Raw genomic sequence first — 22,805 nt, 5'->3', positions numbered from 1 at the left:
AGTCTGTTCTATGCAATCTATTCTCAGCGTAATATCGAACTTCCTTCTACACCCGCTGGGATATTTAGGCTGCCTGTATACCAAATCATCACCCCTGTTGTGCCTGTTGCACGTCTTTGGGTGTTTTCGGTATATGCCCGGGCATCCTCAGCTTGTTGTTCACCCACATTTGAGGACTACCATCCTGCTTGTCCTGTGAGAAAGCAGAGTTGCTTACCTGTAGCAGGTGTTCTCACAGGACAGCAGGATGTTAGTCCTCATGAAACCCACCCGCCACCCCGCGGAGTTGGGTATGCTTGCGATTTATTATTTTATATTTTGCACGCTCTTTTTTGCTATACACAAGACTGAAGGGAGACACCTGCTGGATGCAGGGTTGTTGCCATGCTGGGCATGCCCAGTAGGTGCCAGTCAAAGTTCTAGAAACTTTGACAAAAGTATTCCGTGATTGGCTTCATCAGATGATGTCACCCACATGTGAGGACTAACATCCTGTCCTGTGAGAACACCTGTTACAGGTAAGCAACTCTGCTTTCTTCGTGCTACTCTTTCTTTTGTTTGACTGTCACTGCCGTGGGGTTTTTCCTGACACTTTTGATGCTTTATTCCCCTTTCATGGTGCCTCGAACTGTCCATGCCATAGCTTTACCCCTCTCGTGCTGCTGTTGGGCGGGGGGGGGGGGGGGAGATTGACTGAAGGTGTTAATGCCCTTTTCCCCTTTTGTGGAGCCTTGGGGTGTTCTGTATGCACTTGCTGCTGCTTTGCTGTTTCCATGGTACCTTGGAGAGAGCTCCTGTCACTGCTGTATCATTTTGCCCCTTTGCAGTGTCTTGGGCTATTCTTGACACCTTTGGTGCCTTGTTGACAGTCTTGGGGCATTGGAACCTTCTGATGATGTCTACCCATAAATTTAATTAGAAATAATTATAAAACCCAAATTTTGGAGCCCAAAATAGGCTGCATTGCTTCCCCCATTGACTTTAATGAAAAATGAATGAATGATTCAAATTAATAAACAAAAAAATGTTTTCATGTGAAACATACCAAACAAATGATTGCTAACTGTGAAATGAAAAAAAACAAAACAAAATTTTTGCCTTTGCCCATGCTTAAAATGTCTCGCTCAATTATTATTATGTAATCATGAGCACCTCCATCCACCACATAGTCCTTTTAATTGATTAATCAAAAACTTATTTTATGTTTTTATTATTTTCTTAAAAATTTTTCCTTTGTTCTTTTTGTATCTTTGAAAACCTAAATTTAAAATGTTGATGTGAAACACTGTAGAACAAGAGATTAGGTCGCCAATCACTCAGGATCGGAGCGTAACTTATCTTGCACTTGCAGTCCTCGAAACGTTCTTTCAGCGGCACTTGTTCTAATCTCTTGTTCTACAGTGTTTCACATCAATGTTTTAAATTTAGGTTTTCAAAGATACAAAAAGAACAAAGGAAAAATTTTTAAGAAAATAATAAAAACATAAAATAAGTTTTTGATTAATCGATTAAAAGGACTATGTGGTGGATGGAGGTGCTCATGATTACATAATAATAATTGAGCGAGACACCAGGGTCTGGTGCTCTTGAAATTGTATGAAGCATCACCATACACCCATTAAATATTTAACACATCAAAAATTCCTTTAATAGTATTTACCAAGTTTAAATTAGGTTGGGTTTGTGTGAGGCACAGAGGTGAAATAAAAAGAAAAGAAAAATAAAAAATATACATTTAAAGTAAAAAGAAAAATTTTTTTCTGCGTGCGGGTTGTTTGATGAGTTTAATATACGAGTTACCCCCATGTATTGTGGATAGCTATTGTTAGATTAACATGCTTAAAATGTGGCATGAGCTAAAGATTAGGCTAGGTGTGTATGTCCAGTCTGTTGGAAAAAATATTTTAAAAAATAACCAATTTTTATAAAAATATTAAATATAAAAACAAGCTCTGAAACTTTAATACAAGTTGAAACAAAGTAATGTAAAAGGTATGTTAATATTTTAAAGAATATTGCTTTAAGACCTTTTCAGTTTCGTACAGAAGAGCTTAATGTAAAAGTACAACACAATTTTTTTCTACTTATTTCATGTTTCCTTGTGTAATGAAATTTCATTTCTCATACAAATCTTTTCTATTTAGGAGTCATATATTAATTCTTGTGAGTCCCAGTCCATCATTTGTCACAAAATCTTCAGTACTGCCATGGAGTGGTCAGATATATATACATTGTGACAATGGACAAAAGGTTAGTGTTCATTTTTTCATATGCTAAGATCTATAAAATATTTGGCTTGTATTGCTGAGATATTTTATGTTCAGAAGGAAAGAATGAAGGAAAACCTATTGCTATTACATGGGTATCTTCTTTTGTGAGACGTGGAACTGAGGGGTTCAGTGTTTTTCCATCCTTTTCCTCAAAAAACAAAGAATTTTTAAATGTTTTTTTTTCTTTAATATGAGAGAACTTGTTTAAGTTTAAATGAATACATGAGATTTAAGTTAGATATGGTACCCTTACATGATTGGAGCTCCTTGACAAATGTTTCTTTCTCTAAAGGTGAGCAGTTCACAACAGTCACGCACACATGGATAAGGTTATCCTGTCAGCACACACCAGAATGCATTCGCAGCAGTTTCACACGCTCATGAGCACAAGGTCTGCCTCTTTTTTTTTTTTTGTCTTTCATGGAAAGTTTTGAATGCACTCTTAACATCCCCAAATATCTGGATGTCCTTAAGGAGTTAATGGCTGTACCCATCCATACACTCTACCAGGACCTAGTTAAGAGTATGGGGTACGTCACACACTTTACTCTCAGTTCGCAAAAAGGCAAGCATTAAATATCATGTCCAGGTGGCTGAGGGATTCAGTCTGTCCCAGCGGACACACTAATCTATAGTGGGTGTGAATAAAAAACTTTGGATCATTTCAGGAGAAGACATTACCAGAATGCTATGCTCTAGTTCTGCATAGCATCTTAGCAGACCTACATGATGCAGTAATTGCATGCCATCTTGAGAAGTCACAAGGCTTCACTTAATATCTTCATCAATAGATTTAGTCCAAGTTCAGTTTATTAATGGCCCCGGGCGATAAGTACGAACGGCATTTGTTACACTTGACGTATGCTTTGGAAATGTCCTCAAGAGCCCCTCTGCATTGGCTATAGATGAATGCATACGCTCAAGGCAACAATATCAGACCTTCATGAAGAAGTGCAAGAAAAGGTAATTGATGTATTCTGTACTGAAGAACATCTCTTTGGAGATGAGATTGAGGAGGCTGTGGATATGTTTAAAGACCACCAAACCACATTTCAGGTCCCCTCCTTTACTGTAATCTCAAGCCAATGTTTTCTAGGAGGCACCAAGGTCAAGAAAACACATTTTTCCAGCATAAAAAATATTTACAGGGTCTGGCTTATCTTTGTCAATGGAGCTTTTCCTGTCGTGTAGCCAGATGGACTCAGAACAAGTGGGTATAGTGTGCTCGTGCTAGCAGTTGGAGACGGATCTGACGTCAGCACGGGTACATATACCCCCACAGGAAGTGAAGCTCTTCAGTAATTTCCGTCTCCAAAGCAGTTTGGAGAGCCTGCACGCTTGCTGAGCGTGTTTCCAATCTACTTTCTACTTACTAAATTTCTACAGGAACATCGAGCCCCGCACTCCTGCGGTGATACCATTCGGTCCCTCCCCCAGTTGAGTTTCCCGAGGTGATTTCCGTGATCCCTCAGAGGTTTAGGCCTCAGTCCAGTGGCCGAATCGCGGCAGGGACCAAGCCCCCGAGCAGGAAGGGCTTGGGTCGGGCTAAGAGGCGCCCCGGTCCCAGCGTGGACTTGGGAGGCAGCGGGTGCCTTCCTCAACCGCGGCGGTGAAGGTATTTCCCCTCTCCCCCCGCAGCCGGAGACCGCCCGGGTTTCAGCCAGGAAGCGCTGAGGATCAGGTAAGGCGCACAACTTTTACTTTTGGTCTCCGAAGTTCGAGGATCGGCGACGTTGCCTGTAGGCGGCACGCCGCAGAGGTCGCCATTTTGTCGGCCCTGTTCAGGTATTGAGCACCCATGATAGGCGCCTGTATCATATTAAGCGCTTCTTATTTGAGCGTATATTGCATATTGTTGAGCATATATTGTATTGAGCGTATATTGCTGACCGCATATTATTGAGCACATATTGTATTTAGCGTATATTGCTGTCCGCATACTATTGAGCGCATATTGTATTAAGCGTATATAGCTGCCGCTTCTTATTGAGCGCATATTGTATTAAGCGTATATAGCTGCCACTTATTATTGAGCGCATATTGTATTAAGCGTATATAGCTGCCGCTTACTATTGAGCGCATATTGTATTAAGCGTATATAGCTGTCGCTTATTGTTGAGCGCATATTATGTTGAGCGCATATTATGTTGAGCGCATATTATGTTGAGCGCTTATTGTATTGAGCGCTTATTGTATTGAGCGCTTATTGTATTGAGCGCTTATTGTATTGAGCGCTTATTGTATTGAGCGCTTATTGTATTGAGCGCTTATTGTATTAAGCGCATATTGCTGCCGCATATTATTCAGCGCATATTCTTCAGCGCGCAATGGAACAATCGAATGCCCCGGTGTCCCCGGCGGCGGCGCCTCCTGATTCCGGCGTGAAAGCTCTCGGCCTCTGCTCAGCATGCCAGCTCAGAGAGGAGCCAGACTCCCTTTGTGCCCAATGTGAGGAGGCAGTGGGAGCCTCGAGCCAGGACCAGTCTCAACCGAGGTTTGTTGACAGTTTCCCAGGGGCCACCCCGGATCTCGCAGGCAGTCTCGAACAACCTGGAATCCCGGGGGACCTGGTACCCCGATGACTTGAGACCACCTCCATTTCCTGGGTGGATCTCTTTAAGGGGATCCATGCCTTTGTACAGATGCAATCAGCTTCCCGTCCAGGCCCTGCTGTTGCTGTTGCTGTTGCTGCTGCTCCTGTTGCTGCTCCAGCGGATCCTGCCCCTGGACCTTCGCGCCCTTATCGTGGGCAAGCACACCCGCCTCCCGGCAGTCCGGTTCAGGCGGACCCTGATCTCTCGGAGACTGAATCAGAACCCTCCGAAGAGGGGGAACTTCCCTCGGGGATGGAGCCATATCGAACCATGAGGCGGTTCTTTCCCAAGGAAGATCTCTCCGACCTAGTGTCTCAGTGCCTGGCGGAGTTGGATATTACAGGCCCCAGCACTACGGTGCCATCTACACAGAACCCTCTGCTGGAAGGTCTTCGTCTTACAGCCCGCCATTTTCCCTTCTTGCAAGCCGCACAGCAACTGATAGATCTGGAATGGGCTGCACCAGCGGCCTCATTCAAAGGGGGTCGGGGCCTGATAGGCATGTACCCCCTGGATCCGGCAATCAAGGAGATGCTGGCGTGCCCTCAGGTGGACGCCTTGGTTAGCGCGGTGGTCAAGCGCACTACCATTCCAGTTGAGGGGGGGGGGGGCGGCCCTCAAGGAACCTCACGACCGGCGACTGGACGCCATCCTGAAACAGACATTTGAGGTGGCAGCTCTGTCTTTGCGAATCGCAACCTGCTGCACAGTGGTGACACGTTCCTGTTTGTCACAGGTCAGGAACAATGCTCCGGCGGCAGACATGGAGTGCTCTCTCTCGTTCCTCACGGATGCTGCATCCGACCTAGTCCGTACAACAGCCAAGGGGATCTCATCTTCTGTAGCTGCCAGGAGGCAGCTCTGGATATGGAACTGGTCAGCCGATGCTCCTTCGAAGACACGCCTCACCAGAATGCCCTTTAGGGGTTCTTTCCTGTTCGGAAGCGACCTTGATAAACTGGCCAACACATGGGGTACCTCTCCTATACCTCGACTGCCGGAAGACAGGTTCAAAAGGAACCAGCGCGCCTTTCCAAGGCCTTCCAGAGGCAGAAGCTCCCAACTCTTCATTCCCTATAGGGGTTGCTATCAGGCACCCCGACCTCAGGCCAGGAACCAGTCCTTTCGGCCCAAGCAGCAGAAGAGGGGAGCCAGCTCTTCCCCTGCCTCCGCTCCAGGACCTGCTACGTCAAGGTCCCATCCTTCACGAGGATCCGGCTCAATTCTCTCTTACGGTCTGGCCATTGAGAGGGCTAGACTGAAGAAAAGAGGTTACTCGGAGCCAGTGATAGATACACTCCTCCGAGCGCGCAAGTTCTCCACATCCCTCACCTACGTCAGGATTTGGAGAGTGTTTGAAGCCTGGTGCGACACTCATGGCACCAATCCACATGCGACCGCAATCCCTATTGTTCTGGATTTCCTGCAGGATAGGCTTCAGAAGGGTCTATCCCTAAGCTCCATCAAGGTTCAGGTGGCTGCGCTGTCTTGCTATGGTCCCAGGAGGGATGGCAAGACCATTTCCACGCATCCAGATGTTTCTCGCTTCCTGAAAGGAGTTAAGCACATTCGTCCGCCACTGAAGTGGCCAGTGCCTTTGTGGAACCTCAACATTGTTTTGGATTTCCTCGCGGGATCCACCTTCAGACCCCTTCGGGGCCTGTCTCTCCGTTCTCTCACTTTGAAGATGGTGTTCTTGCTGGCTGTATGTTCAGCACGCCGCATCTCAGAGCTACAAGCACTGTCCTGCCGTGATCCCTTTCTCAGAATCACTCCTGAGGCTATCCATCTTCGCACGGTTCCATCCTTCTTGCCTAAGGTAGTCTCACAATTTCACCTCAACCAGACCATATCCTTGCCAACTACGGCAGGTTTGAAGAAATCTGAAGAAGGGCGTTTGCTACGCCATCTCGACATCAGCAGATTGCTGCCCAGATATCTGGAAATGACAGAAACAGTATGAAAGACTGACCATCTGTTCGTCCTTCACAGCGGGAAGAAACAAGGTGAAGCGGCCTCTCGGCCCACCATCGCCTGCTGGATTAAAGAAGTTATCAGAGCGGCCTACGTAGAGGCCGGGAAGTCACCGCCTCTTCTAGTCAAGGCTCATTCTACCAGAGCCCAAGGGGCATCTTGGGCTGAATCTAGGATGCTGTCGCCTGCAGAAATATGTAAAGCGGCGACGTGGTCCTCCCTCCATACCTTCTCCAGGTTCTACTGTCTGGATTCCAGGCCAGGGAGGACACAGCATTTGCGAGGGCAGTGTTACACGGTCCTCAGGCAGCCTCCTGCCCAGTCCGGGAGTAAAGCTTTTGTACATCCCACTTGTTCTGAGTCCATCTGGCTACACGACAGGAAATGGTGAGATTACTTACCTGATAATCTCGTTTTCCTTAGTGTAGACAGATGGACTCAGCATCCCGCCCAGCTGCCTGTCTGCATTGGTTTCACTGATTCAAGGTAAGCCTTATCACTTCTTACATGAGTGCGTCCACTCTGCCAGGTGTCGACGCCTTCCGGTTGGGAATGCTGGCGGTCTCCAGCTACTATCAATCGGTCAGGGGAATCCTGTTTTCACTATTTCATTGATAGTCAGAACACATATATCCATAACTGCTTTAGCAAGGAAGATTACTGAAGAGCTTCACTTCCTGTGGGGGTATATGTACCCGTGCTGACGTCAGATCCGTCTCCAACTGCTAGCACGAGCACACTATACCCACTTGTTCTGAGTCCATCTGTCTACACTAAGGAAAACGAGATTATCAGGTAAGTAATCTCACCATTGTTTTTCTCACAGGACGAGGACGATGGTAGTCCTCACATATGGGTGACGTCAGTGGACGGAGTCCTGTTACGGAAAACGTTTCTGTCAAAGTTTCTATAAAGCTTTGACTGACAGTGGCACACAGATTGCACTGAGCATGCTCAGCCTGCAATTATCCCTGTGACCCCTGTCTTCTTTTTTCCGCTCTGCAGTAAGCATAGCGGTTAGGAGCTCTGTGAGAAATTCTCACAATTTTTCCACACGGAAACACTTAAACTTTTACTTCACAAACACTTTTTCCCTGCACAGGTCTCCCTTCGTGTACATTTAATCGACACTCTGTGATTAGTATGCCCTGTTTTTCAGTCTGTTCCTGTCACCTCACTACAGTTTCCCCAGCTTACCAACCGAATTGCGGCCTTCCCTCTCCCTATGTTTTCACAGTTAGCCCCACATAGCCTGCGAATGTCCTCCTGTGACCCTCTGCCTGGTTATTAGCACTAGTGGGATAGGGACTTCCACGGTTACCATTGCCGCCAGGGCCTCTGTCGAATCCATACCTCCATCAATTACCTTGGTACCTTTGTGCAGTCGATGCCCCCAACGCTACCATCTGTACCCCCATCCAGGCCATCTTGCCTTCCTCGATGCTATCGATACCCCTCCCCCCGCAGTCCATAGATGCCATCGATCCGTGCATAGATTCTGTCAGTGTCATCGATGTTTTCATCCATGGCACTGATTTTTCCATCGATGTCATTGATGCCCGGGTGGATGCCATCGATGCATACCTTGGTGTCGTCTGTTCGACATAGCTGGCAATAGTGATATCTGACACTAATACGGTTCTTGGAAGACAAGACTACCTAGAACTTTTCGAACCATGTGGCCTGATTTAGAGAACAGGTCTCAATGGGATTGTCGCTGAAGCGGGATTAGAGTACTTACCATCCATTGTGGATCGCAGGATGAGCCGGTGAAGATCAATGGCTCCATGGATTTCAGGAGGCATCGAGGGACAGCCTGAAGGACATAAACGTCCGACTCAATTCTGTAACCTGGGTCTGTGCCATCGATGCCCAGGTTAATGCAGTCATCAATGACCAGGTCGGCGCCAGTCTCCATCCATCGATGCAGACGACACCCATGTCGTTTCCATCTGTGTCCTCGTCGTTCCTATCGATGCGGCCATTGATTCCATCGATAGCTACGCCGATGCCGTTGGTGCCTCCATCACTGTTATCGTTGCTCTGGCCGGGCCATCGATGATTTTTCATCTATATTTTTGACTATACCCTCGAAGTCGCTTCTATGCCGCCGTCAATACCGACATAGCACCTACATGCAATGCCCTCGCCTAAACACAGTGCTCCATGCTTTGGATTCTTCACTAAAGCCCCATATCAGCCTACGACACTACATAGTGCCAGGAGTAGTGCAGGCATGCTGACAGTCATCATTCGCCATCCAAGACAGCGAGGGCATCCACCTCGGCGCTGGGGAAAGACTGGGCCGAGCACCATGGCACTCATTTTCACCGGCACAGTGACCATCCGCCACAGACGCCATCCATGACATCGGTGCTATCCTACTCTGTGCTGGAGAATGCCTGGGCCAAGCAACATCGCTACTGCCACCACCACTGTTCCACACAGTGCTGGCAGTCCTCGGTGCTGCAGAATGACCAGACCGAGTTCCGAGGAATTCTGCACTGGCGTCACGGTACATCGAGCCCCTGCAAAGAGGACCGGATTCATGAATCATAATGGCTCCCCTGTACCCGAGGCTTTACCCCACCGACACCAGTGCGGGGTTCTGACCCTCCACAAATTACTGTGGTAGTGCTAGACATGCTCAGCCTGTCTCCTCTGTACCTGCACTACCATACCAGGTTACAGAGTTGAGTCGGACGTTTACGTCCTTCAGGCTGTCCCTCGATGCCTCCTGAAATCCATGGAGCCATTGATCTTCACCGGCTCATCCTGCGATCCACAATGGATGGTAAGTACTCTAATCCCGCTTCAGCGACAATCCCATTGAGACCTGTTCTCTAAATCGGGCCACATGGTTCGAAAAGTTCTAGGTCGTCTTGTCTTCCAAGAACCGTATTAGTGTCATATATCACTATTGCCAGCTATGTCGAACACAATACCAAGAGAACCTCTCTACCAATCATTTGGGATTGCATCAGGACATCCTCCCGTTGTCAGCAACAGGACTCTGTACAGATTAATACTCTGGCTTCTGGTTCCTAATTAAGGACCGAAATCCTAGATGCATTTACTGATCTGCTAGATACAAGATCCAGCAAACACTGCCTCAATTGCAAATCCACCTCGAGGCCTGGCAACAGGTCTCGAAGTTTTCTTGTACAGCACACGGAAATGCGGGTAAGACTATTACCACTCACGCTTCCGTGGGAGATTACATCAGCCCCGCCAGTTGGACACCACCTAATCTCTCAACTTGCCGGATATCAGAGCGGCCACCCCACTTGGTATCAAGGTTCAGGGTACAGTCCCCCGGACGCTACAAAGCTCATGGGGGGGGGAGTTTTAATCTCACTATTCTTTCTTTCATCAGAAAGTAGTTGCTCTCCACCCATCCTGGACCTCAGAAATATCAACTTTCTTCAGAAGGGACAGGTAAAATGGTGTTTCTCGTCACCATACTTCCATACCGCAGTAAGTAGGTTGCCTCTCTCCTCTAATCTTTCTATGTGCTTCATGGTGAGTCAACAATATTACAATCCCAAGCTCTGCCAGTTGCTCCAGCTTTGGCAACTTGGGTATTTCATTAAATCACTAGCAGTGATTGCTGTTTCTCTACAGAGTAAAATATCATTCATGCTTTTCCTTGCATGGACAGCTGCATAACAGTCAATCCAAGCAAGGAGCTCTATCTTCTTCACGACTCACTATAAATCTACTATCTGGGATTGCTGTTAACTACCATAAATCCCATATAGAATACTTCTGGACACCACAGTCACAACGAACTTCATGTCTAACAACCGCGCAGACATTCTGACAAATTCCTATATATCTCTGCGTGCATACAACATAACTTCAGCCCCTCAATTCTTTCATTGCTGGGCCACAGGATTTTTTCACCATGTACTTTACTCATAGGTCCAGATTTGCTATGAGTGAGATTCAGTGAAATTTCAATTATCTGTGCATCTAAGCTGTTCAACCGCTTTCGTCCCTGATCCATATTGCAGATCTAGAACCAAATCCTTGGCTGGTCTTGCTCATGCTCGCATTTACTCAGGGTTGCAGAATTCAAACTAACATCTTCTCAACCCAATTTGCGTCTATTCCGCTCCATGCAGAGCTTCACATCAACTTCCTGGAGCTTTGAGCCATGAGTTATGCCTTTATGCCTTACAATACTGCCTCTGCAACAAACCTTTGTGCATACAGACAGACAGCATAGTGACATTGTGGTATTTCCAACACACAAGCACGCACAACCTCTTAGCTGCTCTGCTAGGAAGCTGTGCAACTCTGCCCTTGGCCCTTGCTCACTCCATGCATCCCCAGGCCACTTATCTAACAGACTTACTGATGAATGCACTAGCAGATCTTCTCCATACAGGTTTCCATCCTCTCAGATGGTCTTGGAGTACATGTGTAGCGAGAAAAATCTTCTAGTGCTGAGGTCAACCGACCTTGCCCTCTGCGTCTGAATCGAACCATACGGTGGACAGATTCTACTCCCTACACATGTCTCGAATGCGTTCCCATGGACGCCTTTGCTGCAACAAAGGCCTCTTATATGTGTCTCTTTCGATGCCTCTCATAGCCAGCACTCTTATTATGCTGCACCTGGATGGGGTTCACTGTTTCTTAGACCCACGTCCTGGCTGAGACCAGTATGTTTTTCCATACTTCTCAATCTATCACACCAGTAACCAATTCACCTTCTCACAGGTCATTCTCAAATCGTAGACTCACTGATGTTCTCAGGTACTGGTAGCGTCACAAAAACCTTCCACACATAAATCTTACCATTCAAAATGGCATGATTTACCACATGGCGCATACTCTACAGAGTAAAATTATTACTTTATTATTTATTTATTATTTATAAATAAATAAAATATTATTACTTTATTATTTTATTATTTATAATAAAATTATTTATTTATTTATAATAAAATTATTACTTTATTATTTATTATTACGTTATTCTTTCCTATCTCTTCCTTCTTCTCCAAGTTCTGTGACCCTTGTTAATTGTAACTGTTTCCTTCGATCACCACAGTTTTAGTTTGATGTATTTAATGCACCCCGTTTCATGTAAACCAGCAAGATATGTCCTCATGATTGCCGGTATATAAAAACCTTAAATAAATAAATAAAAAATAAAAAGGGTATTACCCCCTTTTTTTCTACACCACTCTTTTCTCTTACTCCCTCGGATTCTGCTCCCCAGACATCCTCCACATGGGGTACACCTCGGTTCCAATTGGCGTACCACTTGGGAGTGGGGATACCAGATTAACGGTTCAACCCCTTCTGAGTCAGCTTACCATGGGTTATCCACTGATTAAGCCGCCTCTATTTTTACTGGTTACGGAATGGGGCCTATATTTAGACTCATACGTTCCCCGTTCGAGCCTTTCCATTCCTCTTACTTAACAGTCTGGCATGGGAAATTCTTTCCCTCGTAGTCATCACTTCTGCCAACAGGGTCAGAGAGTTCCACACCTTGTTACATACTCACCCGACCCTGTGTTCCTCCGTGACCGAGTGGTCTTACGTATTCAACTTCATATCCTTCTTAAGGTAGGCGCAGAATCTCACCTTACTCAGAATATACTCTGCCCACTTTTTCCCAACACCTCTCTCACCAGGGCGAGAGGGTTTTCCACTCCTTGGACTGTAAAAGTGCACTTACATTCTATCTAGACCACACTACACTCCATAGGAATTACACCTAACTCTTTCCTTCTGTGGCAAAAGCCAAGCTGCGAGTTCCAGTGGGCAAACAGAGCTTTTCCTCCTGATTGACGGTCTGTATCTCTTTTTCCTACCAACAAGCAGGCATTTCACTACAACACCGTGTATAACCACACACTGTTAGGGCTGTACCAGCCTCACTAGCTCACCTTCGGCCGGTGCCACTTGTAAATATTTGTAAGGCTGCAACCTGGAGCTCTCTCCATACCTTCGCAGCCCATTATTGCTTAGGTAAGACTGGCCGGCATGCTTCCATGTTTGGCCAGTTCGTCTACTCATCTTCTTTTCAGTTTAACTACCCAACATCCTTCCACCAACCCGTTACGGGTTTCAGGATGCCCTCCTTACCAAATTCCACCCCCGTCGTTGCGCCTTTTGCTTGTCTTTGGGTGCATTTGGTGCACCCTCGGGCATCCTCAGCTCGGTACTCACCCATATGTGAGTACTACCATCCTGCTTGTCCTGTGAGAAAGCAGAGTTGCTTACCTGTAACAGGTGTTCTCACAGGACAGCAGGATGTTAGTCCTCACGAAACCCAACCGCCACCCCGCGGAGTTGGGTCTACATACGTTTTATTATTATTTTTAGTTTCGCTTGCGCTTTTTGCTATGACTAGACTGAGGGGGAGACACCTGTGGTCACAGGGATAATTGCAGGCTGAGCATGCTCAGTGCACTCAGTGTGCCAGTGTCAGTCAAAGCTTTATAGAAACTTTGACAGAAAAGTTTTCCGTAACTGGGCTCCGTCCACTGACCTCACCCATATGTGAGGGCTAACATCCTGCTGTCCTGTGAGAACACCTGTTACAGGTAAGCAACTCTGCTTTCACCATCATTAAGGTAGAAACTCTTAAGCCCTACTCTACTACTGAGTGAAAACCAGGGATAGATTTTTGATTGAGTCCAAAAATTATAGTCATTGTTCCATTCTAGATCCCAGAGAAACTTCCTGCTGAAGGGAGGCTAAGGTTCTTCATCTACTCGAGGCCCATTGTACCTACTGACATCCGAGTGTCTTGGATAGTTTTAAAGGGCTTTAATAGACCATTGCCCTTACTTCCAAATTTCTCACCAACAAGAATTAAAACTCAAGGCAGTATTCGGAACTCTTTAAGCCCAGTGCATTTGAACCTGTTTAACCATTGGGTGGGGAGGCTGCAGAGAGGATTTTATTCCAGAAAATTCCTGCTTTGCAAAAAACAAAAAAAAAAAGTATTCCATCCCATCCTGAATCTAATGGTCTTAAAACAATCTCATGATGGCATTCAAGGTGACTTCCCTGGGCACCTCATTACCCATTCTAAAGGAGACTGGCAATGTGTTTTGGATTTAAAGGATGCTTACACTAACATAGCAATACATTCAATTCATAGGAAGTATCTCAGATTTGTAATAAGTAAATGTCTCCTCCAGTATAGCATACTGCCTTTTGACCTGACATCAGCCCCCACATGTGTTCACAAAATATCTTGCTGACATCACATTTTTGCATAAACTTTTAGGTTCATATGTTTCCGTATCTGGAAAATTGCCTATTGGAGAAATTACTTACCTGATAATTTAGTTTTCCTTACTGTAGACAGATGGACTCAGGACCAATGGGTATAGTGTACTCCTGACAGCAGTTGGAGACTGATCAGATTTCAATCTGACGTCAGCCCTAGTACCTATAACCCTGCAGGAAGTGCAGCTCTTCAGTATTCTCCTCGAAAAGCATTGTGGATATATGCATGACTGACTAATTTAAAGGATGCTCTGGATATGAGAATTGAAGTTATCCTTAAGAAGGCCTTTAAAGCCATGATGATGAATTTGCAAATTGCCTCTTGTTGCTCCCTGGTGGCTCAGGCTAGTCTGTCCCTCTCTCAGAAAACTAATGAAGCGGGTCAAATAGCAGAGCGGTAATGGAACTGGGAGCCACCACCTTAGCTGATGTGGGCTATGACCATGTTCGAACTGACACCAGAGGGGTGGCTTCTGTGATATTGGCTAAGCAACAGCTGTGGCTGTGAAATTGGTCAGCGGGCACAATTTCTAAGTCCAGTATCATGTATTTACCCTTTAAGGGTTCTCTTTTATTTGGCAGTGAGTTGAAGAAAATGGCAAATTGATGGGGGGAATATAAAGTCCCTTATTTGCCAAAGGATAAGAACCTGGATCATGTCTTTTTGGGGCAAGAGGCCATACTGGAGACTATAGGCGTTTTCATCTCTATAGGAGAGCAATGACTCAGAGGTGTCAGCCTTTTGGTAGGTCTGTCCTTTCGGCCCAGAAAACCTCGGAAAAATGCAGGCTTTGGTTGCGAAGTACCTCGATCTTCACAATTAAGTTGTGTTAACCCACCTGCTGGGGCAGGAGATAGGTGAGCATCTACCTCGTTTTTATCAGAGGTGGGTTCAGATTAAGTCAGACCAATGGATCCTGGAAGTGATGAGAAGGCTATTCTCTAGAGTTTCTTCATATTCCTCTTGATGCCTTTATGGCTTCTCCCTGCAACTCCCTACAGTAGCGATTATCAACTGATGTATCGCCAAGCACCGGCAGGTGTGTCACGGCTCCTGGTGCCCCCCTACCCCGGTTGTGCTTCCCCGCTCCCTGCCTCCATGGGTCAATGGCAAGTCTCCTCCATTCTTCCTGCCCCTGCGCAGGCCAATCGGAAGCCGCCTCCCTTCTGCCTGCTAGTGGGAGTAGGAAGAAGGGAGGAAGCTTTTGATTGGCTGGTGAGGCAGAAAGAAGGGAAATAGCATAGGCCAGGGGTGGGGGGTTGGGAGGAGTGGCAGTATCAAAGCGAGGCCGAAGAAACCCAACCCTTGATGAAACAAGGCTGCCACGGGAGCTCATCCCCATGGTGATGAAGAGGAAACCCGACCCCAGTGAATCAAGGCCACCACAGGATCCCATCCCTGTGGCAGCGAAGAGGAAGCCTGACCCTGGCCAAGCAAGGCCGCCACAGGAGCCCATCCCCGTGGCGGTGAAAAAGAAGTCCCGCTGGAATAAAGTCGTGGCAGAACTGGAGCCCATCCCTGCAGCGAAGGAAGAAGAGGTTTGGTGGTGAGGCCCGGTGCATGCATGTGTTGAATGGGTGCCTGGGTGAGGGCTGGTATGTGTGTGGGTGTGAATGGATGCTTGGGTGAGGGCTGGTGTGTGTGTGGGCGTGAATGGATGCAAGAGTGTGACTGGTTGTGGGCCCTAAGAAGAGGATCATGAGAACAGAGCTTCAGCAGCCGCTGCTGCTTCTGGTGTGTGCTTTTGGCCTGCAAGAGAAAGGAGTAGGAGAGTTGCTGGAGATGGTAAGTAAAGGTGTCTTTTAAAGTTTATTTTTCTTGATTGACTGCCATTTTAATTATTGGGTATTATGTAATCTGTCTGTTTTGAAATATTTAATTGGTATTTGGATAATTTTTATGAATTTTTAATTGTTGGATATTATTCTGTTCATCAGCTGTTTTGAAACATTTATTAGTATAGTTTTACAATCATTTCTACTTGGGGTTCTATAGCAGCTTGGCTTATTCTGTTTTCCTAATACGAAGTATATTGGTGTTTAGGGCTTGGTTTAATATTTGTAGTGTTACCTTTTCATAGATAGGGTTGTTGCTGTTGGAGTGCATGCCATAATGCAGGTGTAACTTTGTGCAGATTAGTTTGTGTGCATTATTGCAGATCCTGGGAATATGTTAGGCGTTATATTTGTTTCCATTTCTCCAGGTTTGCATTGCATACAGCGTAGCTTTTTTGGTTTCCATTCCAGTTTGTCTCCATATTTATAATTTTTGGTCTTTCTGTCCTTGGTGAAGGTCGGCTTTTGTGTGACCGAGTTGAGGTATTTTACTAGCATGTAGGCAATTATATTAATCTTATTTGTTGTGTTTTCGCAATAAGATATGCATTAGTGGTAAATTACTGTCTTTTCATAAGGAAGGCTATTATACTTATTTATTTTTATCTTTTTTTATACCGACATTCCTGTATAAAATACAAATCACACCGGGTTACATCGAAACTGGAAAAGACGCCAGGGGGGCGATACAAGTAATGTGTGATACAATTAAATACAAGCAAGCGAATGTTAGATGTTAAATATTCAGTAAAACATAAATACCTTAACTTCAAGCTGACTATGAAAACTCTTCTTAAATTATGAGTGTTCTTATTAAATTATCGAGAACGAACAAATTGAAATTGCCATGTTAAAAGCGCTCACAACCTTCAGAGTAACAAATTAACAGAGTAACAAATTAACTGCCAACGTTACAACTCTCACAACCCTAAGAGCAAGATAGCGGAATGCATTAGACTACATTTGGGTTCATTTGAGCTCTATTACATTATAGGTAGAATTAAAGGCCTGAATCCAGTAAGGCTGAATTGGACCGCAAAAAGTAAGAAACTGGCCACCCTAGTGAGCAGGTGGACGTAAGGGCCCCTAAGGATAGGATCTAAGGGCCCATAAAGGAGAGATAAGATCTGAAGAGATTTAGTCGTGGGCGTGGGAGACCTTGCCATGGGTGGCAAATGGGGTTGTTATCTTCCAAAATAACTGGGGTTGTTATTTACCTAGTAAATAAAGGGAGTTTGTTTTGCTTTTACTGAGATGTCACCAGAACCAGAATATCTTTTTTGTATGGTGAGTTGTATGGGTAATGAGCTAGTTCTGTTCTGACCCATTGTTGGGGGTCGAGGGGGTTCCCGTGGATGCAGAGTATATGTTTACATATAGCCCCTTGACAGTTACATGTTCAGTGTGTCATGCATGTGAGAACCATCTGTCAGGTGTGTCCCGGCCGAAAAAAGGTTGAGAACCACTTCCCTATAGAATAGGATAGCAGTGGAGACTACCTTGAGGAGGCTGTTGGACTTAAAGCTGTAATTCCTGTTTCTGAATCGCAAGAAAATACAGGCCACTATTCCATTTATTTTGTCGTACCCAAAAAGGAAGGATCTTTTCGGACCATCCTAGATCTCAAAGGAGTGAATTGACAAATGCAGATGACTCATTTCCATATGGAAACCCTGCTGTCCTTAATGGCAGTGCAGTCAGGGGAATTTCTCACATCTCTGGATCTGATAGCGGCATATCTGCATATTCCCATTCGCCAGGAATATCAACAGTTCCTGAGATTTGCCATTCTAGGATGTCATCATCAGTTTCAGGCATTGCCCTTTGGACTGGCCACTGCGCCCAGGATCTTTTCCAAGGTCGTGATAGCGGTGTCCATGCATAAGGAAGACAACTGGTTGATTCAAGCCAAAAACGTTGAAGAGAGTCAGCTGGTGGTCTCACTACTGCAAGAATTAGGCTGGGTGGTGAACTTGGCCAAGAGCAGCTTACAGCCATCTCAGATGCTGGAGTAACTCTGCATTCATTTTGATACAAAGCAAGGCAGAGTGTTGTTTCTGCCAGAGAGTCACAGTCAAAATTGATTGCTCAAGTTCAAACCCTGAGAAGGACTGTTCACCCAATGGTATGGTCTTATCTTCAGGTCCTGGTTTTGATGCCAGTAACCTTGGAGGTTGTCACCGGGCAAACGCGCACATGTGGCCACTTCAGTGCACGTTGCTTTCCGCAGTCTCAGGCTACATGGAGAGGCTTTACTTACGTTTGGAGGTGAGTGTCACTTGCAGTGGTGGTTGAAAGCAGATCATCTCAGGAAGGGAGTTTCCTTAGAGATGCCAGAATAGTTAGTGCTCAACACCGATGCGAGCCTTCAGGGTTGGGGGACTCACTCTCAGGAGTTGCTGGTGCAAGGTCGCTGAAGCTTTGAGTGTCAATGGAGCATTAATCAATTGGAGGCATGTACAGTTTGACTGCGATGCTTTTGAGGTTCCCTGAGCATCTACAAGCTCGGGCGGTCAGGATAATGTTGGACAGTGAAACGACTATGGCTTTCATCATTCATCAGGGTGGTACCAAAAGCCAACGGGTGATGAAGGAGATAGATGCCCTAATGTATGGTAAGAGCATCGTATTCTAGACATATCTGCCTCGCACATTGCCAGAAAGGACAATGTAAGGGCCGATTTTCTCAGCAGACAGAGCTTGGACCCAGGAGAGTGGGAGTCTTCGGACAAAGCCTTTCAACTCATTGTGGTGTGCTGGAGTTGCCCGTCTCTGGATTTGCTGGCAACCTCAGCCAACACTAAGGTTCCACAGTTCTTCAGTTGTAAAAAGGATCCAAAAGCACTGGGTATCGATGCTCTCATTCAGGCGTGGCCGCGGGGTGGGGTAATATATGCCTTCCCACCATGGCCACTGGTTTGCAGGATCGTTTGAAAGATTGCAAATCAGATCAAAACCGTGCTACTGGTGGCTCTGGATTGGTCACTGAGGCCATGGTATACCGATCTGCAGAGGCTGCTTTTGGGCAGTCCTCTCAGGCTGCCATTCTGGATGGATCTGTTGTGGCAGGGACCCAGTCTTTATGACAACCTGGGTCGGTTTGGCCCTTGAGAGGGCTCAGTTATTGAATTGTGGTTATTCTACCGCAGTGATTTCCACTTTGCTTTGGGAGAGAAAATTTTTTATGTCTCTGGCTTATGTTAGAATTTGGAGAGTTTAAGGCCTGGTGTCAGGACCAAGGTTCTCAGCCTCTCAAAATGGAAATTTCAATAATTTTGGTATTTTTGCAAGAAGGCTTGCTTTTAAAGGCTTGGCCCTTTAACACCTTGAAGGTTCAAGTGGCAGCTCTCACTTTGTTATAAGCGGCGAGTCAATGGTGGGCCTTTGTTTTCCCATCCGATATGTCTAGGTTCTTGAAGGGAGTTAAGCATCTGTGTCCTTCCTTGCAGCTACTGGTGCCCTTCTGCCTTTGAATGGCCTGCCTGAATGCAGAGGAAGGAGAAATTGCTGCTTACCTGATGATTTCCTTTCCTCTAAAGAAAGTGGCAAATCCACAACCTGCCATCTGCTGCCTCTTGCTTTTGGTTACTCCTTTAGGCACGGATGATGCAGAATGATGTATCTGTTACTCATTGGAGGACTGGTAAGTGTTATAGCCAGCCTCTCAGTTTAGTAAATGTTAGTTCTTTTGTCTGAGCTTAGTGTTCCAAATTGATTGGAAGCATGAGTGGGTTGACTGTTAATAGTCATGTTCAACTATAATCAGTTTGTCCACAGTTTGGCTTTTCCAGAGAGTACTGGCAGGCAGACATATAGTCTGGGCAGGGTTATATGTCCATGTCAGCTTTACTCCAACTTCATCTGCTGGTAGAGGTGCATAACCCACTTGTGTGGATTGGCCTGCCTTCCTTAGAGGAAAGGAAATTATCAAGTAAATAGTAATTACTTATTTTTGAAGACAGCAGTTCACCTGTCATGTACACATGAATTATGATGTCATAATGGCACCAACTGGAAAATGATTTCAAAAGCTTTCTAGAAAAATCCTACAACTCCAAGTATATGTGGTACTGCCAATTCATCCACAAAAGACAATCCAGAATTATAAAAGTGGGCTCTAACCCTCGATAAGACCCTGAAGAATGGACTGTCCATACATGTCATGTTGTGAGCTATTATCTAATCAGTATTGGGAAGTAAATTCCATATCAGTCTTATCTCTCTTCAATAGCAGTTAACCTGAGCTGTATATTTAACCAAGGCTTTCATGTTATCAGCCTTGACATGCCCTAGGGTCAAACCTGATTGGAAATAATTGAGGGATAAGCAATCTGTTATCAAATTAGACCATGTTCTCCAACACAACCATCTGAATGTTGGGACCAAAAAAAAAAAGTCTGGGTGGACTTTCTAAGGTCTTTGCTTCAAATAGAAGATTTTTTGTAATCCAAATTACAACAGGCTCGTTTACCTTTATTAGTGTATAGACTTGGGAAAAATATTGAAATGATTGACTGATTTAAGTTTGTCTAACACTAGGTAGAAATTTAGGATAAAGTAGACCTTGCCAAATGTGAAGTGAACATCATCAAGAATAAGACCTGTCAGGTCAGGTACTTCAACCCACAGGATTCCAGAGGCTCAAAAAAGTTTTTCCCCAATTAGAACCAGTGTAACATCCATTGCTCAGTGTTGTTGTTTTCCCTTTTTTTTTGTTGAAGACAACCCTTACCTAGGGGCTCCCATGTTTGTGACTGATGTGCTCTTACCTATAACAGGGATCTGAAGACAGATCTCCAGTTACACAAATACTCACCTCCACCTTTGGAAATAGGTGCTCCTTCTCACATCACAAAAACTGAAAGCAGTTGTAGGGGTGCTGCTGAGAGGGAACACAAGCATCTGAGCAGAAAGAACTTTGACATCTTTCCAGAAACTTCTAGAAGAAAATGCTGAACATCACACATTGTGGTTACATACTCATTTGTGTAACTGGTGATCTGATATGTTCAGAGAATGTCTCTTGTAGGTAGGTGATGTCACATTTTTAAGTAATTGTCCTGGAAGTCAAACATACTTTTGAATGTTTTAAAAGTAGATTGATTTTCTGAATACTGCTACTAGGAATAATAAAATATGGTTTAGTTTGATCTTTACTTGGCTCATAACCATAACTCCCTCACTTAATCTGCTTTCCTGGAGTATTAGTGCTGTAATCACTACTGTAAAACATTAAAGCCAAATAAATTCAGATCAACTAAATCATTTATTTAATGAAGCTTTTTTCTTTTGATGCTTTTAAAAGTTTATTAAAGTGCAAATTCGAGAAGATGCTGTATTGGACATACCTGCAACAAGATCATCATCTAAACAGCTCGCCATGCTTTCTCCACATCCTCGGGCACCTATTCATATAGCGAAACCTCTAATAAAGCTTCCTTCATCAGTAATCGAAATAAAGAACAGAACGCTCATCTTTCCTAAAACTGCATCTAGTGAGAGTTCAGGTAACTTTTTTCATTTAAGAAGTTTTTCATTACAAAACTATAGTATAGCACCTCTCTGAGGTATTATATTTTATAATGTATTATATCAGGAGTAACTCCAGAAAGTGCCATGAATTTCAATAAGCAAATAAAAAGCTTGTTTTTTGTTAGGGTGGAGTGAGACTGTTTATAATCTCCCTTTCTAAATAATTGTCGCCTCAATGGATACTCACAGGTCTTGTGATCTTCATCACTTGCTGCATCAGAATATCTGGAGAGCTTTAGAGAATGTATGCAAATACATGGGATGGACCCTATGTGATACTGGACCAGCTGCTACACTTAATTTTGACCATTATCTCAAAAGGACCATCTTGCTGCACCTCTCGGGAGGGGGAGAGAAGGGTTCATTTTATTAACTTCTAGACTTTGATAATTCTGTTTTTCTTGGTTTGATACTTTATTTTCCTTAGTTTGGCATTACAGTTTTTGTACTTTTTATTTGTTTAAATATAATCAAGTACATGTTTGATTAGAAAACAAGACCTTATTACAACAACAAAGAAAAAGTAAAAATATAAGAATTTTTCATGTCTTTAAGAGGCTACAACAAAAAAAGGGGCTTCAAGTAAGTTCAGCACAAAACAAGAAAAAGAAATATAGATATAACTAATAATATAGATACAAACAGCAATATAACAACATAGCTGGCAAAACCGTTAATTGAAAAAACCAGCACATTAGGATTCCTGTGGCTTCTTAGTCTAGGAAAAAAATGCAACTGCATTTCAAAGAAAAGAAAATTAGGTCCTTACCTTTTGCTAATTTTCGTTCCTGTAGTACCAAGGATCAGTCCAGACTCCTGGGTTTTGCCCCCCCTCTAGCAGATGGAGACAGAAGTTTATAAAACCAAACTCCGCCTATATCTAGGCTGGTGCCACCTACAGTCTGGCAGTATTACTTAATGTCAAAGCAGCACAACACCAAAAATATTAACCCGATAACAATTAAAGTACCTCAAGACCGAACTCAAGGTATCAAACAATAACTCATCCTGATTGAGAAACAGAACAAACACACAGACTACACAGCCTCTCCCGGCATAAACCCAATACTGGGTGGGACTCTGGACTGATCCTTGGTACTACAGGAACGAAAATTAGCAAAAGGTAAGGACCTAATTTTCTTTTCCCTGTACGTACCAGGATCAGTCCAGACTCCTGGGATGTACCAGAGCTTACCTTACTTGGGGCGGGAGCCGGAGAGGCCTGCTCTAAGCACTCCTTCTCCAAACCCCGTCGACCCTGGCGCTTTAACATCCAAACGATAGTGCCGGGCAAATGTGTGGACCGATTTCCAGGTTGCCGCCCTACAGATCTCCT

The 22,805-nt window shown here is 44.8% G+C and overlaps 1 protein-coding gene across 3 annotated transcripts in view; it reads left to right on the top strand.

Annotated features, from left to right (window-relative positions):
* CEP192 (centrosomal protein 192) overlaps positions 1–22,805 on the top strand; it is a 1,292,743-nt gene that overhangs the window by 1,026,128 nt on the left and 243,810 nt on the right. For all 3 annotated transcript variants that reach the window (XM_029590939.1, XM_029590938.1, XM_029590940.1), the window contains 2 exons: positions 2,145–2,250; positions 21,243–21,444. In XM_029590939.1, the coding sequence (XP_029446799.1) occupies positions 2,145–2,250; positions 21,243–21,444 (308 nt within the window). The remainder of the gene's footprint in view (positions 1–2,144; positions 2,251–21,242; positions 21,445–22,805) is intronic.

This window comes from Rhinatrema bivittatum, chromosome 2 (genome assembly GCF_901001135.1).
Source record: "Rhinatrema bivittatum chromosome 2, aRhiBiv1.1, whole genome shotgun sequence".
NCBI lineage: Eukaryota > Metazoa > Chordata > Amphibia > Gymnophiona > Rhinatrematidae > Rhinatrema > Rhinatrema bivittatum.
This window is presented reverse-complemented; position numbering and strand designations above follow the sequence as displayed.